Source organism: Ipomoea nil, unplaced genomic scaffold (assembly GCF_001879475.1).
Source record: "Ipomoea nil cultivar Tokyo-kokei standard unplaced genomic scaffold, Asagao_1.1 scaffold1971, whole genome shotgun sequence".
Taxonomy (NCBI): domain Eukaryota; kingdom Viridiplantae; phylum Streptophyta; class Magnoliopsida; order Solanales; family Convolvulaceae; genus Ipomoea; species Ipomoea nil.
In genome coordinates, this window is record NW_017618399.1 from 1231242 (window position 1) to 1251933 (window position 20692).

A 20692-nucleotide genomic window follows, 5' to 3' on the forward strand; every position below is an offset into this window, starting at 1 on the left:
AATTATACATTATTGAAAATCTCTTTGTAGAGGACATTGGTAGTAGTAACAGAATTTTATCCATCCTCGTCTAGAGTTAAAACCATCAGGATGGGTGACTCGGTAAAAAAACCAAATACAATTAACCATTTAACCGTGATTAAAGATTGGTTTTTTTTTTTTTTTTTTTTTCCAGTAATAACTCAACGTGAGTTAGTGTTTGACCCTGAATTTTGTTGATAGTCATGGCATATGCGAGCATCAACGTGAATTGTTTTCGTTAGAACTTGAAGTGCAATCTCGTATCAAAAAGGTGAAAGACATTTTAATTGAAGATTTACTTTTATTAATAGTATAAATTATTATTTCCTTATAAAATTACATAGAATTTCAAATGGATTTTCCCATTTATTACACAGAATTTGTTTCTGTTATTCTCACAATTATAATGGTTTAATTATTCTTAGAATTTGATAACCATTTTGACTTTAATCTGTGGTAACAATTCATTAGATATAGATATTAAATTGGGCAGGAATGTGGAGAGGGGGATTTTACTTTTATTAATAGTATAAATTGGTGTAAATAATAATTAATAAATAATTATTTCTTTATAAAATTACGTAGAATTTCAAACAAATTTTCTCATTTATTACGCAGAACTTGTGTCCATTATTTTCACAATTATAATAATTTAATTATTCTCAGAATTTGGTAACCATTTTTTATTTTTATGTACATATTGACTTTAATCTATGGTAACAATTCATTAGATATTAGTTAATTTTCATATAAAATTTTGTAACCAATTAAGCTTTATTAATTTTGTACTAATTAATTATTATTCATATTTATTTGGGCTAGAATGTTGTAAAGGAGGATTTTACTTTTATTAATATTATAGATAGATTAATTTCATTTTGAAATCATTGGTTCACATATTTCAATTATTTATTTTTTACTTTAATTATTCTTATTGTAATCATAATTGATATTGCAGTAATTAATTTATGATATTTATCAAATTGTATATTGTTTAAAATATAAAATTTTCTCATGTTTAGGGGTTAAAAAAATATTTTAAAATTATTTTTATTTTTAAAATATTTTCCAGCAACTCAAACACTCACTTAGTCTTGCATAAAAAACTGATAAAGAAAAGTCATTTAACTAAGGAAATTAAAACTAATTAAAATAAATCTAATCATGCTATATTTATTTGTAACTGTATATTAATTTCATTTTGAAATCATTCGTTCACATATTTGAATTATTTATTTATTTTAATTATTCTCATTGTAAACATAAATGATATTACAATAATTAATTTATGATATTTATCAAATTGTAATTTTTTTAAATATAGAATTTTCTCCTGTTTAGGGATTAAAAAATATTTTAAAATTATTTTTTATTAGTAAGTATTTTTATTTTTAAAATATTTTCTAGCAACCCAAACACTTCCTTAGTCTCTAATAAAACACTGATAAAGAAAAATCATTTCATTAAGAAAATAAAAACTAATTAAAGTAAATCTAAATATGCTATATTTATTTCTAATTGTATATTAATTTCATTTTGAAATTATTAGTTCACATATTTGAATTATTTGTTTTTTCTTTAATTATTATAAACAGAAATTATGATATTTATCAAATTGTATTTTTTTTTTAAAAAAAAATATAAGATTTACACATGTTATGAGGGGTTAAAAAATATTTTAAAATTATTTTTTATTAGTATGTATTTTTATTTTAAATTATTTTCCAGCAATCCAAACACTCTCTTAGTCTACCATAAAAAACTGATAAAGAAAATTCATTTCATTAAGGAAATAAAACTAATTAAAGTAAATGTAATCATGCTATATTTATTTGTAACTGTATATTAATTTCATTTTGAAATCATTGGTTCACATATTTAAATTATTTAAAAAATTCATATAATTAAGTTGATTTATTTCACCAAGACCATGTGGTCTAATGGTATCCGGGTTGGACTTTCATTTAGAAGATTGTGAATTCGAGCTTCAGTGGAGGTGTTATCGGCTTTCTGAATACTACATTGTAACATTCAAAAAAAAAGTTGATTTATTCCAAATTGTATTTCATATATATTTTAATTCTAAAGATATGAATATAATAACTAAGAGAATTGTACTTAGAAATCAATAAAAAAAATGTAAATTCTAAATTTTGCATTAATAAATTTAAACTCTAATTGAACGCATTTCCTTATATGAGTGTATAATACATTGTATATACACATAATATTTATTAATATGTATATAAGAAAATTCAATTCTATAATATAATTTCATTAATTATAATTTATATTGATAGATATATTTATAATTAAAAATTATATTTAGAAATTTAAAAAATAGCATTTAAATTTTGTATGATTATTATAGTGCATAAGTGTATGTATGTATATTTTTAAAAAATTATAAATATTCATGTTTTGTTAATTTTATAATTTCATTTATTTAATTATATTTTATAGTTTATTAATTATAATATAATGAAATTGTCACAAATATTTTGAAATCTTATATTTCTCAATTTCATTAATTATAGTAATTATAATTACTAAATATTGTGGCAATTACTATAATAATTTCATTAATTATATTGATTATAATATACCTTCCAATATTTAAATACATTACCATAAAATTACCATAATAATTACACAAAAGAAGGAAAGTAAAATTAGGAAATTATATTAAAAATTAATTATATATTAAGGCAAGTATAATTTATTTTGTACCAAAAATATTATACATTAAGTATAAAAACTATATATGTATACAAATTACCATAATATATAATTACACCGAAAAAGGTGATAATACATAATTATAAGACAATAATATTAATAATTAATTATTAAGGCAAGTGATGGGGTGAGGAACCCGGCCCAAGAAGATGGGCCCAAGAGAGGAGTCCAAGATAGGAGATGGGGGCCAATAGCGAAAGAAGCCCAGTGAAAGCTTGGGCCGAGTCCAGGAGTCGGCCCAGGCCCGAGCATAAGGAGAGACCCGGCCCTGGGCCGTTAGGGAGCATTCAAAGAACCTCATTTAAGAGGACCCGGCCCAGAAAGCCGTTGAAGGATGTCCAACGTAGCATTTAAGTCGGTCCAGGAGCCGTTGGGGTATTCAAAGCAGGCATCCCGTAAGACTCGACCAAGCAGGATGTTTAAAAGACCATAGAGCCGTTGGCCCACCCGGTAAACGGCGCCCAACGGCCTTATAATTGTAATTATCCTTGAAAGCAGCAATTAATGTCCTTCAATTCGGATGGAAGGGGGCCTACTATATAAAGGCCCCTCCACTCTTGTAAACGGGAGGCGGGTCCATGCCCAGTGAATAAGAAACAAACTCTCTAGCTATTATTTCGACTACTCTTCGATTGTTAAAAGCTTTGTGAAAGGTTAATCCACCAACCAAGGTTGTGTTGGACCTCCCTGGGCCCGAAAACCCAAAAACCAACACTGGCGCCGTCCGTGGGGATCGATACAAAGAGCTACGTGACTCTCTGAGTGGGGCGAGTCCCGAAGTCGACCGAAAAAGCGTCACAAGCATGTCAGAAGGACGAGACCAAGCGAATAACCGCGATAATGGAGTGGAAGCAGATCTGAGAGATCAGTTAAACCAATGAAACGCCCAAAGTCAGGAAAACGAGACGGCACCGGTAAACCGACAGCCACCCATGATACCCCTCACCCCGGAGCAACTCCACGCAATCGGGCGAGCCTTCGGTCTCTCGACCGATGCCTCGCCATCAGCAATCTTCCCAGAGGCCGGAAGACAGACGAGAGAACCGGCGGGCCGAGAGTCAGCCAGTACGATCGGTTCACTCCAGGCTGTGTCCAAACGCCGGACGACAATCTGCACGAGAACGACTAGGGGAGAGGGAGCCCAGCCGCGCACCAGCAGGCCCCTGAGATCAAGAAGCCGGTCGCGAAAGAACTCACACCAGGAGAACCAGGACTCGGGCACGGCGGACCGAGCGCCTCACGCGCAATGATGACTGACCAGCTGAATCGGAAGTCGGCGAGAGTACCGAATCCACAGGAAATCATACTCGCAATAGAGGCGATGTGGCCCAATTGGCCCGAGAGGTACGAGATCTGAAGGAACAAATGGGGGGAAGGACTAAATCCCCTGGGCAAACGTTGCTCACTGCTTTGCCATTCTCCTCCGAGATCATGTCTTATAAAGTGCCCGGCGACTTCAAATTCCCGGAACAAGCCACCTTTGACGGATCCGGAGACCCACGCGAGCATCTGCTCAGTTATCAGGCCAAGATGCAAGTCTTAGGAGTCCGAGACCCGGTAATGTGTCGCGCCTTCTTGCCCACGCTAAAAGGCTCGGCACAAAGATGGTTAGTGGCGCTGCCTCCGGGATCGATTCACAATTTCGAGGAGCTGGTCGATCGCTTCATGAGCCATTATGCGGCCAACATCAAACCACAGAAGGATTTGACTCATCTGGGAGACGTCCACCAAGAAGAAGGTGAGTCCTTGAAAACCTACTTGGTTCGATGGCAAAAGGAGATCCAGTATATCGAGGAGGTCGAAGACCAGACCGCACTCACTTTCTTCATCGAGTCCTTGCGATCCGGGCAGTTATACCAGGATCTGCGGGATAATCGCCCGGCCACCTACGCGGAAGCCATAGATATGGCTAATAAGAGGGCTAACACGGAGCAGACCATGAAGCATAAACGGCAGCGTGAGGTCGGAGGATCCGCCGGTGGAAAGAGGACCCGTGCGGAAACCAAGGAAAGACGCCCGGAAGGGGCTCGGCGACCCGAAGGTAGGCGTCCCTATGACAAGCCTATTGTCCATCCCTATAGGACGGTTCCTCAACACCCGGTACACGAGGTACAAGCGGTCGCTCCACCTCCGCCCCCACCGACTGACGATCGCGTTACTAACGAAGAGACAGGTAAGAACTCTAAGTACTGCCGCTATCACAAATCTTACACTCACAGCACGGAAGAGTGCTTTTACTTGAAAAAGATCATGGAAGGAATCATCCAACAAGGGACCCCGCCTCCTAATCAGTGGAGGCGGAGGTCGGCGGCACGGGAGGACAGTGACCCCGCAGTCGCCGCCGAGAGCAGTCGCGGCAAGCAGCTCGTGACCGAGGAAGATGAGGCCCAACACCAGAAAGGCCTGGCCTGGGCTCGACAGTTGTATGTTGGTACAGTATATGGGGGCGAAGAAGGTTCGAAGAAAGTGTGCCGGGAGCCTATCATGTTCACTGACAAAGACCTACCCACGGGGAAGACACCGCATCGAGATGCCCTGGTCATAGCGATGGACGTAAATGGGGTAGTCGTTCGATGAATCCTGGTCGACACCGGGAGCAGTGTCAACGTACTATACCTCGATACTTTCACAAAAATGGGATTAACCCGAGAACAGCTGAATCCAGTCAAGACACCACTCGCCGGTTTCACCGAAGACTCGGTGGAGGCAGAGGGATCCATTACCTTACCGCCTACCGGTGGAAGTCGGTAGCTATCCCGACGTACAGAAGCTCAACATGAAGTTCATCGTGGTGGACTTAGTCTGCTCATACAATGCTATACTCGGCCGAACAGGCCTGGAGGATCTAGGAGCACTGATCTCTATCGAGCACCTCTGCCTGAAATTCCGCACACTGAGCGAGATAGGCACGGTACGTTGCGACAGAAGAGTCGCCCGCGACTGCTATCTACAGGCCTGCAGGGGGATGGGCAAGCATAAAATGCAAGTCCACGAAATCATGGAAAATCCCCCAAAGAAAGCAATGATACCCCGCCCAGAGCCGACCCTGGACGGCCAGACAGGCGGGTCAGAATTGGGGCCGGTCTCCCTGAGGAGATACGAGAGGAAATTATCAAAGTACTCCGAGAGCACCGGCTAGTATTTGCCTGGGGGCCAGAGGATATGCCAGGCAACGACCGGTCCATCATCGCCCATCGACTCGCCATGGATCCAGACCATCGGTCGGTCGTACAGAAAAAGCAGTATCTCGCTAATGACCGAAGGGAATTCGTAAAGAAAGGGGTGAGCACGCTGCTAGCCGCGGGCCACATCCGAGAGGTTAAATACCCGGAGTGGTTGGCAAACGTAGTCCTCGTACCGAAACCCCCAGCCTGGCGGATGTGCGTGGATTATACTAATCTTATCAAAGCCTGCCCAAAGGATCCGTTCCCCTTGCCGCGGATCGATCAGCTGGTCGACGAGACCGCAGGGTCGGCTCTGCTGAGCTTCATGGACGCCTTCAGGGGGTATCATCAGATCTTCATGCACCCGGCCGACGAGGAGAAAACCGCGTTCTTAACACCGGACGGGGTATATTGTTACCGAGTTATGCCCTTCGGACTCAAGAATGCTGGGGCAACTTACACTCGGATGGTAGCCCGGCTATTCCACGACCTGCTGGGGAAGTCCATGGCGGCCTACGTAGACGACATGTTAGTCAAAAGCCGATAAGAGGTCAAGCACGCGGAAGATTTGGCCGACTACTTCCAAGTGATGCTAAGATATAATCTCCGACTAAACCCGAAGAAATGTGCCTTCGCGGTGCAAGGCGGGAAGTTCTTAGGATACATGGTGACAAAACGAGGCATCGAGCCCAACCCTGAGAAGGTTCAGGCCATCCTTGACATGCAGCCTCCCAGTACCGTCAAATATTTACAACGGTTAACTGGTCGATTGACTGCCCTCAGTCGCTTCTTGAGCAAGGCGGCAGACAAAACCATACCCTTCTTTGAGGCCATGAAGAAGAAGGAAGGCTTTGCATGGACGACCGAGTGCCAACAATCGTTCGAAGGAATACTAGATCACCTCGCCAAGATTTGCCAAAAGGAAGAATTAAGTCGTCCAAGTATAGAGGAGACGTCGTTGGAGGTCCAACAGGTAACTATCGAGGAATGGGATCAAGAGGAAAACCCCGAGATGTTTTGGATAGAAGACATCCGGCGATTTAAGGAAGCGGGCGAGTTGCCAGATGACCAAGGAGTCGCCGCAAGGATTCGACGAAAAGCCCCTTCATTCCAGATCATTGACGGGCAAATGTACAAGCGGTCATTCGGAGGCCCCCTCTTGAAGTACCTACTCAGGCCCGAAGCCGAGAGGATAATGGATGAAGCTTACCGAGGAATCTGCGCCGCCCACCAGGGAGCCCACACTCTCGCCCGGAAACTAGTCGTCCAGGGGTAGTACTGGCCGACCATGATGCGAGATTGCATTGAGTGGATAGCTAAGTGCGGCATTTGCCATGCCTTCGCCAGAAAGGATACTCGGCCGGCCACCTTCTACACGCCGGTCACCACAGCCATCCCTTTTGCTAAGTGGGGAATCGACTTGTTAGGACCGTTACCAGTCGCCCCGGGAAGCCTGAAATTCTGCGTCGTGGCCATCGATTACTTCACTAAATGGGTTGAGGCCGAGCCACTGGCCACCATCACCGAGTACCAGTGTCGACGCTTCCTGTGGAAAAAGGTGATTTGCCGTTTCGGCCTGCCCGAGCACGTAGTTAGCGATAACGGCCGACAGTTTGACTGTCAAGCCTTCGCTGACTTCTGTCACCGGCATAGTATACGACACACCAAGGTATCCGTCGCGTACCCCCAGGCCAACGGACAAGTCGAAAATGTAAATCGGACCATAGTGGACGGGATTCGGAAGAAGTTGGAAGACATCGGGGGAAATTGGGCGGATGAGCTCGACCGGGTCCTGTGGGCTTATCAAACTACGCAAAGACGGGCGACGGGAGAAAGCTCATTTTCCCTAGCATACGGCTTTGAAGCCAAGGTTCCGATAGAAGTCGTAGAACCCACCCACCGAGTCCGCAACTATTCTGATGAGGAAAATGAGGAGAGCCTTAAAATTGAGAAGAATTTCCTGGAGGAAAGAAGGGAGGCCGCGCACGCCCGGATGGTGGAATATCAGCAAGCCGTGAAGAGGTATCGTGATCGAAGGATTCGCCCACGAACCTTTCTGGTCGGCGATATCGTGTTACGGGACCGATAGGCGAGTCAGCCTACGGAAGGGGGTAAATTCGCGATCAAATGGGAAGGACCGTATCGCATTGCAGCCGTAGTCCAAGCCGGTACCTACAAACTGGAGACCCTAGAGGGAAAGCCCATGGACCGAATCTGGAATGTCATCCACTTGAAAAAGTTTTACCAATAAAAGGTTAGTCGTGTATGAGTATCTTAATTTCTAAACTTAAATAAAAGAGCACCAATTACCACCGATTACCGCCATCCACTCGGCGAGAAGAGATGGGAAACAAGGGCCCAGACCCTTAGTCGTTTCCGTGAAAAAGCCAAAAGGAGTCGCCTCGACTGAGAGACTCGGCGAGAAATTAAAGAAACAACGGGGCACTGACCCTAAACCGTTTCTAAGAAAAGAAAAAGCCTAAGGAGTCGCCTCGACTGAGGGACTCGGCGAGAAGAGATGGGAAACAAGGGCCCAGACCCTTAATCGTTTCCGTGAAAAAGCCAAAAGGAGTCGCCTCGACTGAGGGACTCGGCGAGAAATTAAAGAAACAATGGGGCACTGACCCTAAACCATTTCTAAGAAAAGAAAAAGCCTAAGGAGTCGCCTCGACTGAGGGACTCGGTGAGAAGAGATGGGAAACAAGGGCCTAGACCCTTAGTCGTTTCCGTGAAAAAGCCAAAAGGAGTCGCCTCGACTGAGGGACTCGACGAGGAATTAAAGAAACAACGGGGCACTGACCCTAAACCGTTTCTAAGAAAAGAAAAGGCCTAAGGAGTCGCCTCGACTGAGGGACTCGGCGAGAAGAGATGGGAAACAAGGGCCCAGACCCTTAGCCGTTTCCGTGAAAAAGCCAAAAGGAGTCGCCTCGACTGAGGGACTCGGTGAGAAGAGATGGGAAACAAGGGCTTAGACCCTTAGCCGTTTCCGTGAAAAAGCCAAAAGGAGTCGCTTCGACTGAGGGACTCGGCGAGAAATTAAAGAAACAACGGGGCACTGACCCTAAACCGTTTCTAATAAAAGAAAATGCCTAAGGAGTCGCCTCGACTAAGGGACTCGGCGAGAAGAGATGGGAAACAAGGGCCCAGACCCTTAGTCGTTTCCGTGAAAAAGCCAAAAGGAGTCGCCTCGACTGAGGGACTCGGCGAGAAATTAAAGAAACAACAGGGCACTGACCCTAAACCGTTTCTAAGAAAGGAAAGAGCCTAAGGAGTCGCCTCGACTAAGGGACTCGGCAGGAAACAAGGGCCTAGACCCTTAGTCGTTTCCGAGAAAAGAAAAGGAGTCGCCTCGACTGAGGGACTCGACAGGGTATTAAACCGTTTCCAAGCATCAAAAGAGTAGAAAAGTCACCTGGATCACAGGAATTCAACAAAATGGAAGAAGCCCAAGGCCTTAAGTTATTTTTTATGGATTAAGATCAAAAAGAGATAAAAGCAGTCGGAAGAAGCAGAAAAGGAATTTCATTAATGAAGGACCCAAGAGGGGGGCCGACCCTTACAAAAGAGGGCTACCAAAAGGAAAATCCTAAACTACTGGGGAGGGGGTGTCGACATCAACTTCCTCGACTCGAGCTTCAGCCGTTGGTCCAGCTGGAAGAGTAAGTGAGGGGTCTTCTGCCTGGGGAGGCGGCTCCGTAAGCTCAGAAGGTTCCGCCACAGGAGGAGCTGCCGGATCTGCAGTCGACGCGGGCTCATTAGTCGCCGGCAGGGGATCCAGTATTGGCTTAAGGCCCCAGCTCTCGGGGGTAAAGGCAGAGTCGCGGGCCAGCAGGGCGGCATGAATTTCCATTTGGGCCTCGCGAAAACCCAGACGATAGTCCCGCTCGCCCAAGTCCAGGAGATAATCATCTCCTTCCGGCGTCGCCAGCCACTCCTTGGTGATCTCCTTTTGTCGAGCCGCCACCGCTGCCTTCACATCCGCTTCGAAGGCCGCCAACTTCTTGTAATCCTCCACCGAAGTCGTGGCGATCGACGCGACCTTGTCCCGCTCCTCCTCCCACTGACGGGTAACCCTCAACAGCTCGGAGGTGTGCACCTCCACCGACTTGGCGTGCACAGCCTGCTCTTCCAGGCGAGCCTCCTCTGTTTGGCGCAGTCGGGTGGCAAGAGATTGCAGTCCAGCCTTGTACCCCCTCAGTCGCCTACTCATTTCCATCTGGAAGGTGAGGTTCTGCAAGAAAGAAGAAGTTAGACGAAGAAAAGAAAAACAAAAAGAAGAAACGAAGAGTCGGAACACTTACGCGATATGACTGGCGGAGCGAAGCTTCAAGGATGTATTCATCCTGCATCGAGCCGGTCATCTCCACGTCCTTAGGCAGAAGGACATGGTCGGCCCAAGTCCGGACAGAAGAACTGCCCTGCCAGATCTGGGCGTTCTCATCCAACTCGATACCTAACCGGATCCTCATCGGAGCCGGCGCATCCGACTGCTCTGCAGGCCGCTTAGAGCTCGGGCTCTCAGATGGGTGAGGAGGCGGCTGCCGGGAAGGCGAAGCGACCGGAGACGGCGTCAAGTCCACCACAGTTCGTGGTGGTGGTGGAGTCGACCTCGAGGTCGGAGAAGGAAGCGATGAAGAGGCGGCGGCGGCGCCCGAGGTGCGTTGAGATAACCGGCGCCTCATTTTTTCAGCACGGTAGGCCATTTCCGGAGTCGGAGCCTCGGCTTTGTCCGAGCTGGTAGAGTCGGAGTTGTAAGGACCTGCGAAAAGAAAAAAGAGACAATTGTTAGTAGTCGGATTGTACGGGGACGGAAAAGGAAAAAGTCAAGGGAGAACTACCTAGGGTGGCTGCACCGGCTGGCAGTAGGCCCCATTTCGCCATAGCTCGAACCCGAGACTAGTACTTAATGGAGTAAGGTCCCCAGCTCTTCAAGAACTCGCCACCCTGGACCGCGTCCTGGGTAAAGACAGCGCGTTGAGGGCAGGGCTTTAACAAAGTAGCCGGCCACAGAGTAGGAAAGGTGAAAGGAGTGGAGGCAGGACGAACAAAGAAGAAATAGGGCTTCTAGTCCTTAATGGAATCTGGAAGACCCTAAAAAAGTTGACGCACCGGGCGGGCGGCAACCTGGACAAAGCCCGGCGAGTGCGAACCGACTTTGTTCACGGTGAACAAATACCGGAAGAGGTCCAGATCCGGTTCGCAAAGCCACCAGTGGCATAGGTTGATAAAACAAGAGAGGAGACGATGGCAGTTGGGCACTAACTGACCCGGAACGAGGTTATAATGGCGGTAGAAAAGGGAGAGAAACGGACACGGAGGCACTCGGAAGCCAAAGGCGACCGAATGCAAGTGAATACCCACACAACCCTCCGGTGGGTCAAAAATGTGCCGGCCTTCCGGAGCGAAAACAAGGGCCGAAGGCCCTAGAAGGAAGCGGGCCATGTCTAGGTCCGCTGCAGAAATCTGCGACGGAAGCCCCGCCGGCCGGACGATGGGGTCAAACTTGCCTCGCGGCCTTCCGGCGCCATCAGGAAGAGCCGCCGCCATCGTGAGAGGGGCTAGGCTCAGAGGATTAGCCACCCTCGAAGAAGAGGGGGTCGGTTGAGAAGGAGACGCCAATGGGAAACCTGACGGAATCTCCATACGGTGAGGACAAGAAGAAGAAGAAGAAGACGAGGACGTCGACGCGGGGGTTCCTGCCGAGCGACGGGAAGAAGAAGAGTTATAGGAGGAAGACATTATACCAACCTGAGGATGCCAACGGAGAGAAAAAGACGGGAGAGTCTGAGAGCCTTGAGAATTTTTGAGAAGATTTGAAGAAAGTAAGAGGAAGAAGGAAGAAGAAGGGTATTTAAAGGGGGGAGAATCCCAAAGGGCGGCCACGTGTCACCCTCTCATTGGGGAAGAGAGGGGTGACAAGAGGTGAAGGGACGCCGCATTTAATGCATGGGAAACCGTGGTGACGGTTCAGTCCTAGGGCTAGCCTGCAAACAGCGCGTCTACCCTAGGCTAGAACCGGGTGGCAGTGACCCGGCCTGGTAACCGGGGGCCCATTGTAGGCTCTGGCCTCTGGGCCCACCGAATCTGGGTCAGAAGCTTCTAGAAGAATCCGGCAAAACCCGGCCCGTCAGTTGGCGTAACGTTTGTAAAAAGATCCAAGGCCAGGAGTCAGACAATTGGGTTTTGGCGATTCCTAAACGAGAACGACCCGGGTCGGGGAAAACCAGGAGTCGACTAACGAATTCGACTAACGAATATACAGAGATAAGGAAAAACATTACAAGCGGACAAAAGGACAAACAGTTTATTTGAAAAACAGCAAAGTCCTAAGACTCGGCCAAATACAAAGTACTAAGGAAAAGGAGGATCATGGCTTGGCTTCCTCCTCCTCTGACGGACGAGCAGGGGGAGGACCCTCCAAGAAGTGCTGAGGGCGGAAAGGTGGAGGACTCGGTTCAGGATCCAGCACCTCGTCCAGATACACGGCTGGCTTCCCATCATCGATCATCTGCAAAGGCCTCTCCAAGGCACTCGGAGACATGGCTACGCCAAAAAGAGGAGGAACCTCCCACACCTCCTCCTCCTCTGGGCCCGGGTCGTCCACCACCGATTCCACCTTGTCATCAGCCGGCTCCACGGGGACCAGATCCAGCATATCTGGGGACACCATGATGGAATCAGAACTCGAGTTGCCTACCAGATGTCCACCGTTGGCCAGCCTCTTCTGCCTTAGCTCTTCCAGGCGAGCATGCTCCTTGTTGCGAATGGAGAAGCGACGATCGCTGACTCTGTAGCTCTTGATCAAAGGTTTATAAACGGAAGTGGTATGGGTCACCAGCATAAGAGGCCTTTATATAGCCTCAGAAGGGCGAATACCTAGGCGAAAATCACGGAGCTGATAATAACTGCCGTAATCAGGCCAGATTAGACGGGAGGCAAGAATCTTTGTCAGGGGGTAGTTCCGTCAAATCCGCTCGAGAAGAGTGAGATTCGCACGTTGAACTGAAAAAGATAGATTCACCAAAGATACGGGGAATATTGCACGCATCAGACTGAAGAGGGCCTGACAACGTGGCCGACTCCCAAACCAGTCGGCCGGAAGAGTAGGATGGGTGCCAAAAAGAATTAAGAACAAAGCCCTCCAAGATAAGAGCGTAATTTTATTTATAAAAGAGGGGAAATACACAAAATAAGGAGCTTATTACATCACAAATAAATAAGAAATGCTCTTTTGTAGCCCCCCCCCCCCCCCCCCTCCCCGGAAATACGGAAACAAGTCTTGGCCGAGGCCGTCACTCGCTGGGAGAAGAAGAGTCGCTCCCAAAGAACATCTCCCCCGATGGTCTAGTGGGAGATGGACAGAAGGTATCTCAAAAGGTCAGCATGATTGGTGGCACCACCGGCTCCTCATCATCCGGGTACATTTCCAGATACCGAGCAAAATCGGCATCAGTCATCAGGTCCGTAGCCGGCCCATCTAGGTCATCAAGGGGAATGGAAAAGGTCATGCGAAAAGTCAACTGCTCTGGGACGGCCACCTCCACGAAGGACCCGTCCTGAGCAGTAACCCTGGCAGTAGCCGGGGGCGGCGGATTGATTGAAGTCGGAACATTCTCCGTACGAGTAGGGGTCGGTGGCTGTTGAACAGAGGAAGTAGCGCCCGTGGGAGACCTCTGAGAAACCGGTCGAGGAGCCTTCTTCTTGTTTTCCCTCTCGGGCCGGGTTCGCTTGGAAGGTAGAGAGCGTCGAGGCGATCCGAAGTCGATCCGCTTTCCCTTCAAAGGCGAGCGACCCATGGCTGATCAGGTGATGATAAGAGAACAAGAGGCTACACATAGGAGCCATCCGGAGCTAGGAGAATCCGAACGGCTCCGTTAAATCCGGGAAGATGGCGAAGGATCAGGGCGTTACCAGGTTCATTCAATACGGAGATTCGATGATTAAGAAGGCAATCGGTTACTACTTTCCCACACCCGGACTAGTGGACCGAGTATGGAAAAGTGAGGGACTAGTTGATGGGGTGAGGACCCCGGCCCAAGAAGATGGGCCCAAGAGAGGAGTCCAAGATAGGAGATGGGGGCCAATAGCGAAAGAAGCCCAGTGAAAGCTTGGGCAGAGTCCAGGAGTCGGCCCAGGCCCGAGCATAAGGAGAGACCCGGCCCCGGGCCGTTAGGGAGCATTCAAAGAACCTCATTTAAGAGGACCCGGCCCAGAAAGCCGTTAAAGGATGTCCAACGTAGCATTTAAGTCGGTCCAAGAGCCTTTGGGGTTTTCAAAGCAGGCATCCCGTAAGACTCGACCAAGCAGGCTGTTTAAAAGACCATAGAGCCGTTGGCCGACCCGGTAAACGGCGCCCAACGACCTTATAATTGTAATTAGCCTTGAAAGCAGCAGTTAATGTCCTTCAATTCGGATGGAAGGGGGCCTACTATATAAAGGCCCCTCCACTCTTGTAAACGGGGGGCGGGTCCAGGCCTAGTGAATAAGAAACACACTCTCTAGCTATTATTTCGACTACTCTTCCTTTGTTAAAAGCTTTGTGAAAGGTGAATCCACCAACCAAGGTTGTGTTGGACCTCCCTGGGCCCGAAAACCCAAAAACCAATAGCAAGTATAATTAATTTTGTAGTAATAATATTATACATTAAGTGTGTGTGTGTGTATATATATATATATATATATATATATGTATATATATATATATATATATATATATATATATATATATATATATATACACACACACACTTTTAATTCTATTTTGATAAGCATAGTCTGTGTATATATTTTAAGAAAATATTCATTATTAAAAAGGAGATATAATTTAAAAAGTAAATTATTAATTTGATTGCCTAATATAATTGTCCTACTAATTGATTCCATGCTACTATGTATAATTCATATATTTGAAAACTTTTTAAATCTAAATACCGATTAATTACCTTACTAATTAAGATAATTTTTAGTCAATCAATATTTAATAGTACTAAAAGTATTATTTTGAATTTTTATAAATAAGATATAATATTATTAAACCAAAATAATTAAAAATAATGTGTACATATTACCAAAGATTTTATAATAGTAATTTTTATTGCCTAATAGAATTTGTCAATTATTAAACATTATTTATTGTAATTATTGTATGACATTTAATGCTAAAATTATTAGGTAGAATTTTTATAATTAAGGTATATGATAACAGAAATTATAACGGTAAGGGTATTTTTGTTCAAAAAATTTCTATAGTGCAACTCTAAAAGCACAATGTACAAAATGGTTAGCACTAAAAACATGGACATAACTTTATTTGCTCTTATTAGTGTACTAGTTTTTTTTTTACGCGCTTTGCACGAATGAAATAGTGCCCTATGCGTATTTTTGAATAAGTATTTCAAAGTATATCAATGCAATATTATATCGGAGATATTCATGCATAAGTAAATAAATATTGAATTTATTTATTTAAATCGGTAATTTAAAGTATATAAATGCAAGACAATATATGAGAGATTGATTTTATTGTCACTAAAATAAATGTTTGCAACTTTGTAATAACGCTAGTCTAAATACTTAGTCTAAAAATGATAGTCTAAATAAATACTAATTTTGGTTTAAATTTCTCTAATTTTTTTAATTCTCTTTTGGGTAGCATTGTCATTGTCTTCATCTTCATCTTCAGTACATGTCATCTTTGTTTTTTTTTTAATTTTTTATTTTTATTGGTGGTGTGTCATGTGCAATTGGATTACTGGTGATAGCATAGATGTATTCATCGTGCAATTAATGAGATTATGATGTAAGAAGCTTTAGATTTGCCTTGTTGTGTATATGATGGGATCTTAGTTTTACTATTAACTCTTTATCTTACAAGCACCTATTGATTTGTGGTAGTGATAGTTTTCGCCCTACATGTTTCATGCGTTGTGAGATGTGTGTGTAGTAGGTTATCACGTGAAAGTATTGATCAAAATATTAATATTTAATATATTTGTATAAAATACTTGGTAAATAAATGTATATAACATATTTTGTATTATAACTTTAATATTTAATTACAAGATAATGTAAAAATAAGACAATGAACAATGTTGTGAAAATAATAAATTAATAAATTTGAAGGTAATGAATTTTGAATTGTAGAAAATAAAGATAATATAATTAATGAAATTATATCTCTTTTTAAATCTGTTATAATGTATATAACCTATCTAATTATGTTTAATATTTAGGTAATCGATCGAATTATATTTGCGGGTATATGAAAAGTAATACTAAATTTTTCCCTCCTAAATTTTCCTTATGATGCGAAATTAGAGTAAAATTAATTTTTTGATTAATTTAGAGTAAAAATTAATTATTATACAATTGATAGTTATTTACTATATTCATTAGTGTGTGTGTGTGTGTATATATATATATATATATATATATATATATATATATATATATATATATATATATATATATATATATATATATATATATATATATATACACACTAGTATTTTCGCACGTGCGTTGCACGGATGAATTTGTTATAATATTTTAAAAATATTTAGATCGATATATAATTGTATAAATTATAACATCGAATATTATATATATAATATAATTGAAGAATTGAGTTGTACCGATTTGTTTTATGATGTTATCATTGCTTGAATTCGAGCAAATAATTGTCAATTAATAGCTAAGGTGTAGATATACGCATTCAGTGCTGCAACTTTAGAGATGATTTGTATTAATTAGGCTAATTAGCTCGTTGTCTAGCAACTCAGTTATAGAAATTATTTATACGGAAGATATATTTTTTTATGTAGATATATAGCAATTTTGTCATCTTTGTATATAAAAAAAAACATAATATCACGGGCTTGAATTACACATTATTGAAAATCTCTTTGTAGAGGACATTGGTAGTAGTAACAGAATTTTATCCATCCTCGTCTAGGGTTAAAACCATCAGGATGAGTGACTCGGTAAAAAAGCCACATACAATTAACCATTTAACCGTGATTAAAGGTTGTTTTTTTTTTCTTTTTTTTTTTTCCAGTAATAACTCAACGTGAGTTAGTGTTTGACCCTGACTTTTTTGATAGTCATGGCATATGCGAGCATCAACGTGAATTGTTTTCGTTAGAACTGCAATCTCGTATCAAAAGGGTGAAAGTCATTTTAATTGAAATATATATTTTAATTAGAATATGAATTGATAAAGCTTCAATAATATAACATCATATATCATTTAATATAATAATATAATATATATCATACCAATTGTATATATATGTTCGTATGAGACAACTCTTCTTTTTTCTTTTTTTTTTTCTTTTGGTAATTAAAAAAAAACGTTCAATATGTGACAAGTATGTCATATACTTATGTCACTTTAATTTTTATAATGTTACTCTCAATTTGTAATTCATTTTTTTACTCCCTACTTTGACAACATCTGTTCAATTAATAAAATCATGAAATTGCCACATAGACTTAGCTAAATGATTTATTAGTAGGCACTAGGCAGTATTTGGGAGAAGATATCAATGTGTGGGGTTATCACTTACTAAATCAGATCACTTGTGTGTACCGGTATTTGACCCTATGGGCTGCTGAGTTATCATGCTTTACATCTCCCACATCTTTATATTCATTACTTATTTTAAAAATAATGAAACCACTTATATATTAATCAAATATAAAAATATTTATTTACATAGTAACTCATCAGTAAATACATAGGTCATCATTACATCAATATGATCAAAATACTAATGTATTTATTAAAAGACATTCCAGAAAATTCATATTTTTAGTGATAAAATATACACAACCTTATATACCTGATGTTTGTTCTTGATTAGTATCCCTAATGGGAGGAGGATTACGGTTTGAATGATGTCTTGTAGACAACCTTATTAGTTGATAATCAGGGTCTTTAGTTCTGTCATCTATCAGATGATGATGAGTCATTGGATGACACTCTACCACTTTCCCTTTGTTGCCTCCCTCTACTTGAATTCTCAGCCATCATATATTGCTTTCTATATCTGCTTCAAATCAATTAATATACACAAAAAAAAAATGGTGAAAATTCATTCGATCACTAAATTATAAAAAGGGAGTAATTGCACTTTATATCCCTGAGTTATAAGATAATTGAATTTAATTCATATGTTATAGTATCATGTCTTTTAGTTCTTGCTGAATTGTCAATAAAGTGACGTTTTCAGACCTTTTATATCAAAAATTTACTATTATTATTCAAAACAAATAATATGATTTTACCTTTTACTTCTCTTTTTTCATCAAACTGACACTCCAACTTTACCAATCACTTGCTAGATAGAGTTGCAAAAATAAATATTTTTGACAAATCCATTAACAAAAGGACCAAAAGCGCCACTTCATTATATTGACAAGCCAAGAATAGAAAGTAGTGATGCTCTTAAGAAGTACAAAAAAAAGTTTTGACAATGTAAACCATGTACCACAATTCGTTTACACCATTGTGAGTTTTGTGCAGAGAAATTTAAAAATGATGATTCACACATCTATAGATATCAATAATAATATATTCAAATAACCAAAGAAATGATGGTTATCAAATAACGATTTATATAAAAATTCATATCAATTTTACAAACATCAAGTCAATTGCTACATTTCCTGATAGATATCCTTTTAAAATAATCAAAAGATTAAAAATTTCACATGAATAAATAATGAAAAGAATCACAAACTTTAAAGACGTATATACTTACTCAAGAATCACCGTCGTCTACTATATGTGTTAGGGTTTTGCCGGCTAGGAATAGGAGTAGATTGCAGTAGCTCCTTTAGTTGTCCGTCTGCGATTTTTCTGTAGTTGTTGAAATAAGAATGAAAAAATGGAGAACAGGCGAAGACAAATATTTTCTCAAAGGTGTAAAGGCGCGTCCCTCTGCGATTTTTCTGTAGTTGTTGAAATATGAATTAATTATTATACAATTGATAATTATTTACTATATTCACTAGTATCTTATATATATATATATATATATATATATATATATATATATATATATATATATATATATATATATACACACACACACACACTAGTATTTTCGCACGTGCGTTGCACGGGATGAATTTGTTATAATATTTTAAAAATATTTAGATTGATATATAATTGTATAAATTATATACCAGTTATTAATCAAATACAAAATAATTATTAAAAATATTTATTTACATAGTAACCCATCAGTACATAGCTAGGTCATCAATATGATCAAAATACTAATGTATTAAAAGACATTTCAGAAACTTCATATTTTTTGTGATAAAATGTATATACCTGATGTTGTATGCTGTGCAGGTTCTTGATTAGTATCCCTAATGGGAGGAGGATTAAGGTTTGAATAATGTCTTCTAGACAACAACCTTATTAGTTGATAGTCGGGGTCTTTAGTTAATTAGTTCTGTCATCATCAGATGATGAGTCGTCGTTGGATGACACTCTACCAATTTCCCTTTGTTGCCTCCCTCTACTTGAATTCTCAGCCATCATATATTGCTTTCTATATCTGCTTCAAATCAATTAAACACCAAAAACAAAAGAAGGTAAAATTTCACTAAATTATAAAAAGTGAGTAATTGCACTTTATGTCCCTGAGTTAAAAGATAATCGTGAATTTAGTTCATATGTTATTGTATCAGAAGTTTTAGTTCTTGTTGGATTGTCAATAAAGTGACATTTTCAGACCTTCTATATATCAAAATAATTTTTTTTTGACAAATCCATGCCATAACAAAAGGAACAAAAGAGTCACTTCATTGACAAGCCAAGAATAGAAAGTAGTGATGCTCTTAACACAACAAAAAGTTTTGACAGATCCAATCCATTAAAATATTTAGATATCTAGAGTGAAGTTGGAATAGATTACCAAGTGTGCAGCTAAATCATGCACAACAATTCGTTTACACCAATGTGAGTTTTGTACAGAGAAATTTAAAAATGAGATTCACATATCTGATATCAATAATATATTCAACTCACAAACGAAATGATGGTTATCAACAACGATTTATATAAAAATTCATATCAATTTTACAAACACCAAGCCATTTGCTACTTTTCCTGATATCCTTTTAAAATAATCAAAAGATTGAAAATTTCACATGAATAAATAATGAAAAGATTCAAAAACTCTAAAGACCTATATACTTACTCAAGAATCACAATCGACCTCTATTAATATGTGTTAAGGTTTTTACCGCCAGCCTAGGAATAGGGGTAGACTGCAATAGCTTATTTAGCTGTCGATGATTTCTCTGTAGTTGTTGAAACAAGAATAAAAAAATGGTGAACAGACGAAGATAAATATTTTCACAAAGATGTAAAGGCGCGACGAGCCGACGATAATTAATAAAATGTTGTTTAAAACAAATTTGTACACCTATCTAATTAGGTTTAATCTTTAGGTAATCGAATTATATTTACGAGTATGAAAAATAATACTAATTTTTTTCGGCCTAAATTTTCTTCACGATGCGAAATTAGAGTAAAATTAATGTTTTGATTAATTTAGTGTCAAAATTAATTATTATACGATTGATAGTTATTTTCTATATTGACTAGTTATAATAAATAAATAAGAGTTAATATCAGTTGTGGTCCCTCAACTATTGTGATTTGCGCCAAGCACCTTGTGCTCAGATGACATGTAGTGACCTCTCTCATGTGGCAGGTCATGAGATCCAGTCCCAGTGGAGGCATTGTT

The 20692-nt window shown here is 40.8% G+C and overlaps 2 protein-coding genes across 2 annotated transcripts; both read left to right on the forward strand.

The window, feature by feature from the left end:
• Positions 1-4125: 4125 nt before the first annotated feature.
• On the forward strand, positions 4126-5337 carry LOC109147053. The gene has a single exon (XM_019294690.1). It carries the CDS (start codon positions 4126-4128, stop codon positions 5335-5337), a length of 1212 nt encoding a protein of 403 aa, XP_019150235.1.
• Positions 5338-5922: 585 nt separating this feature from the next.
• Positions 5923-6471, forward strand: LOC109147054 (RNA-directed DNA polymerase homolog). Its single transcript, XM_019294691.1, has one exon. It carries the CDS (start codon positions 5923-5925, stop codon positions 6469-6471), a length of 549 nt encoding a protein of 182 aa, XP_019150236.1.
• The last annotated feature ends 14221 nt before the right edge of the window (positions 6472-20692 follow it).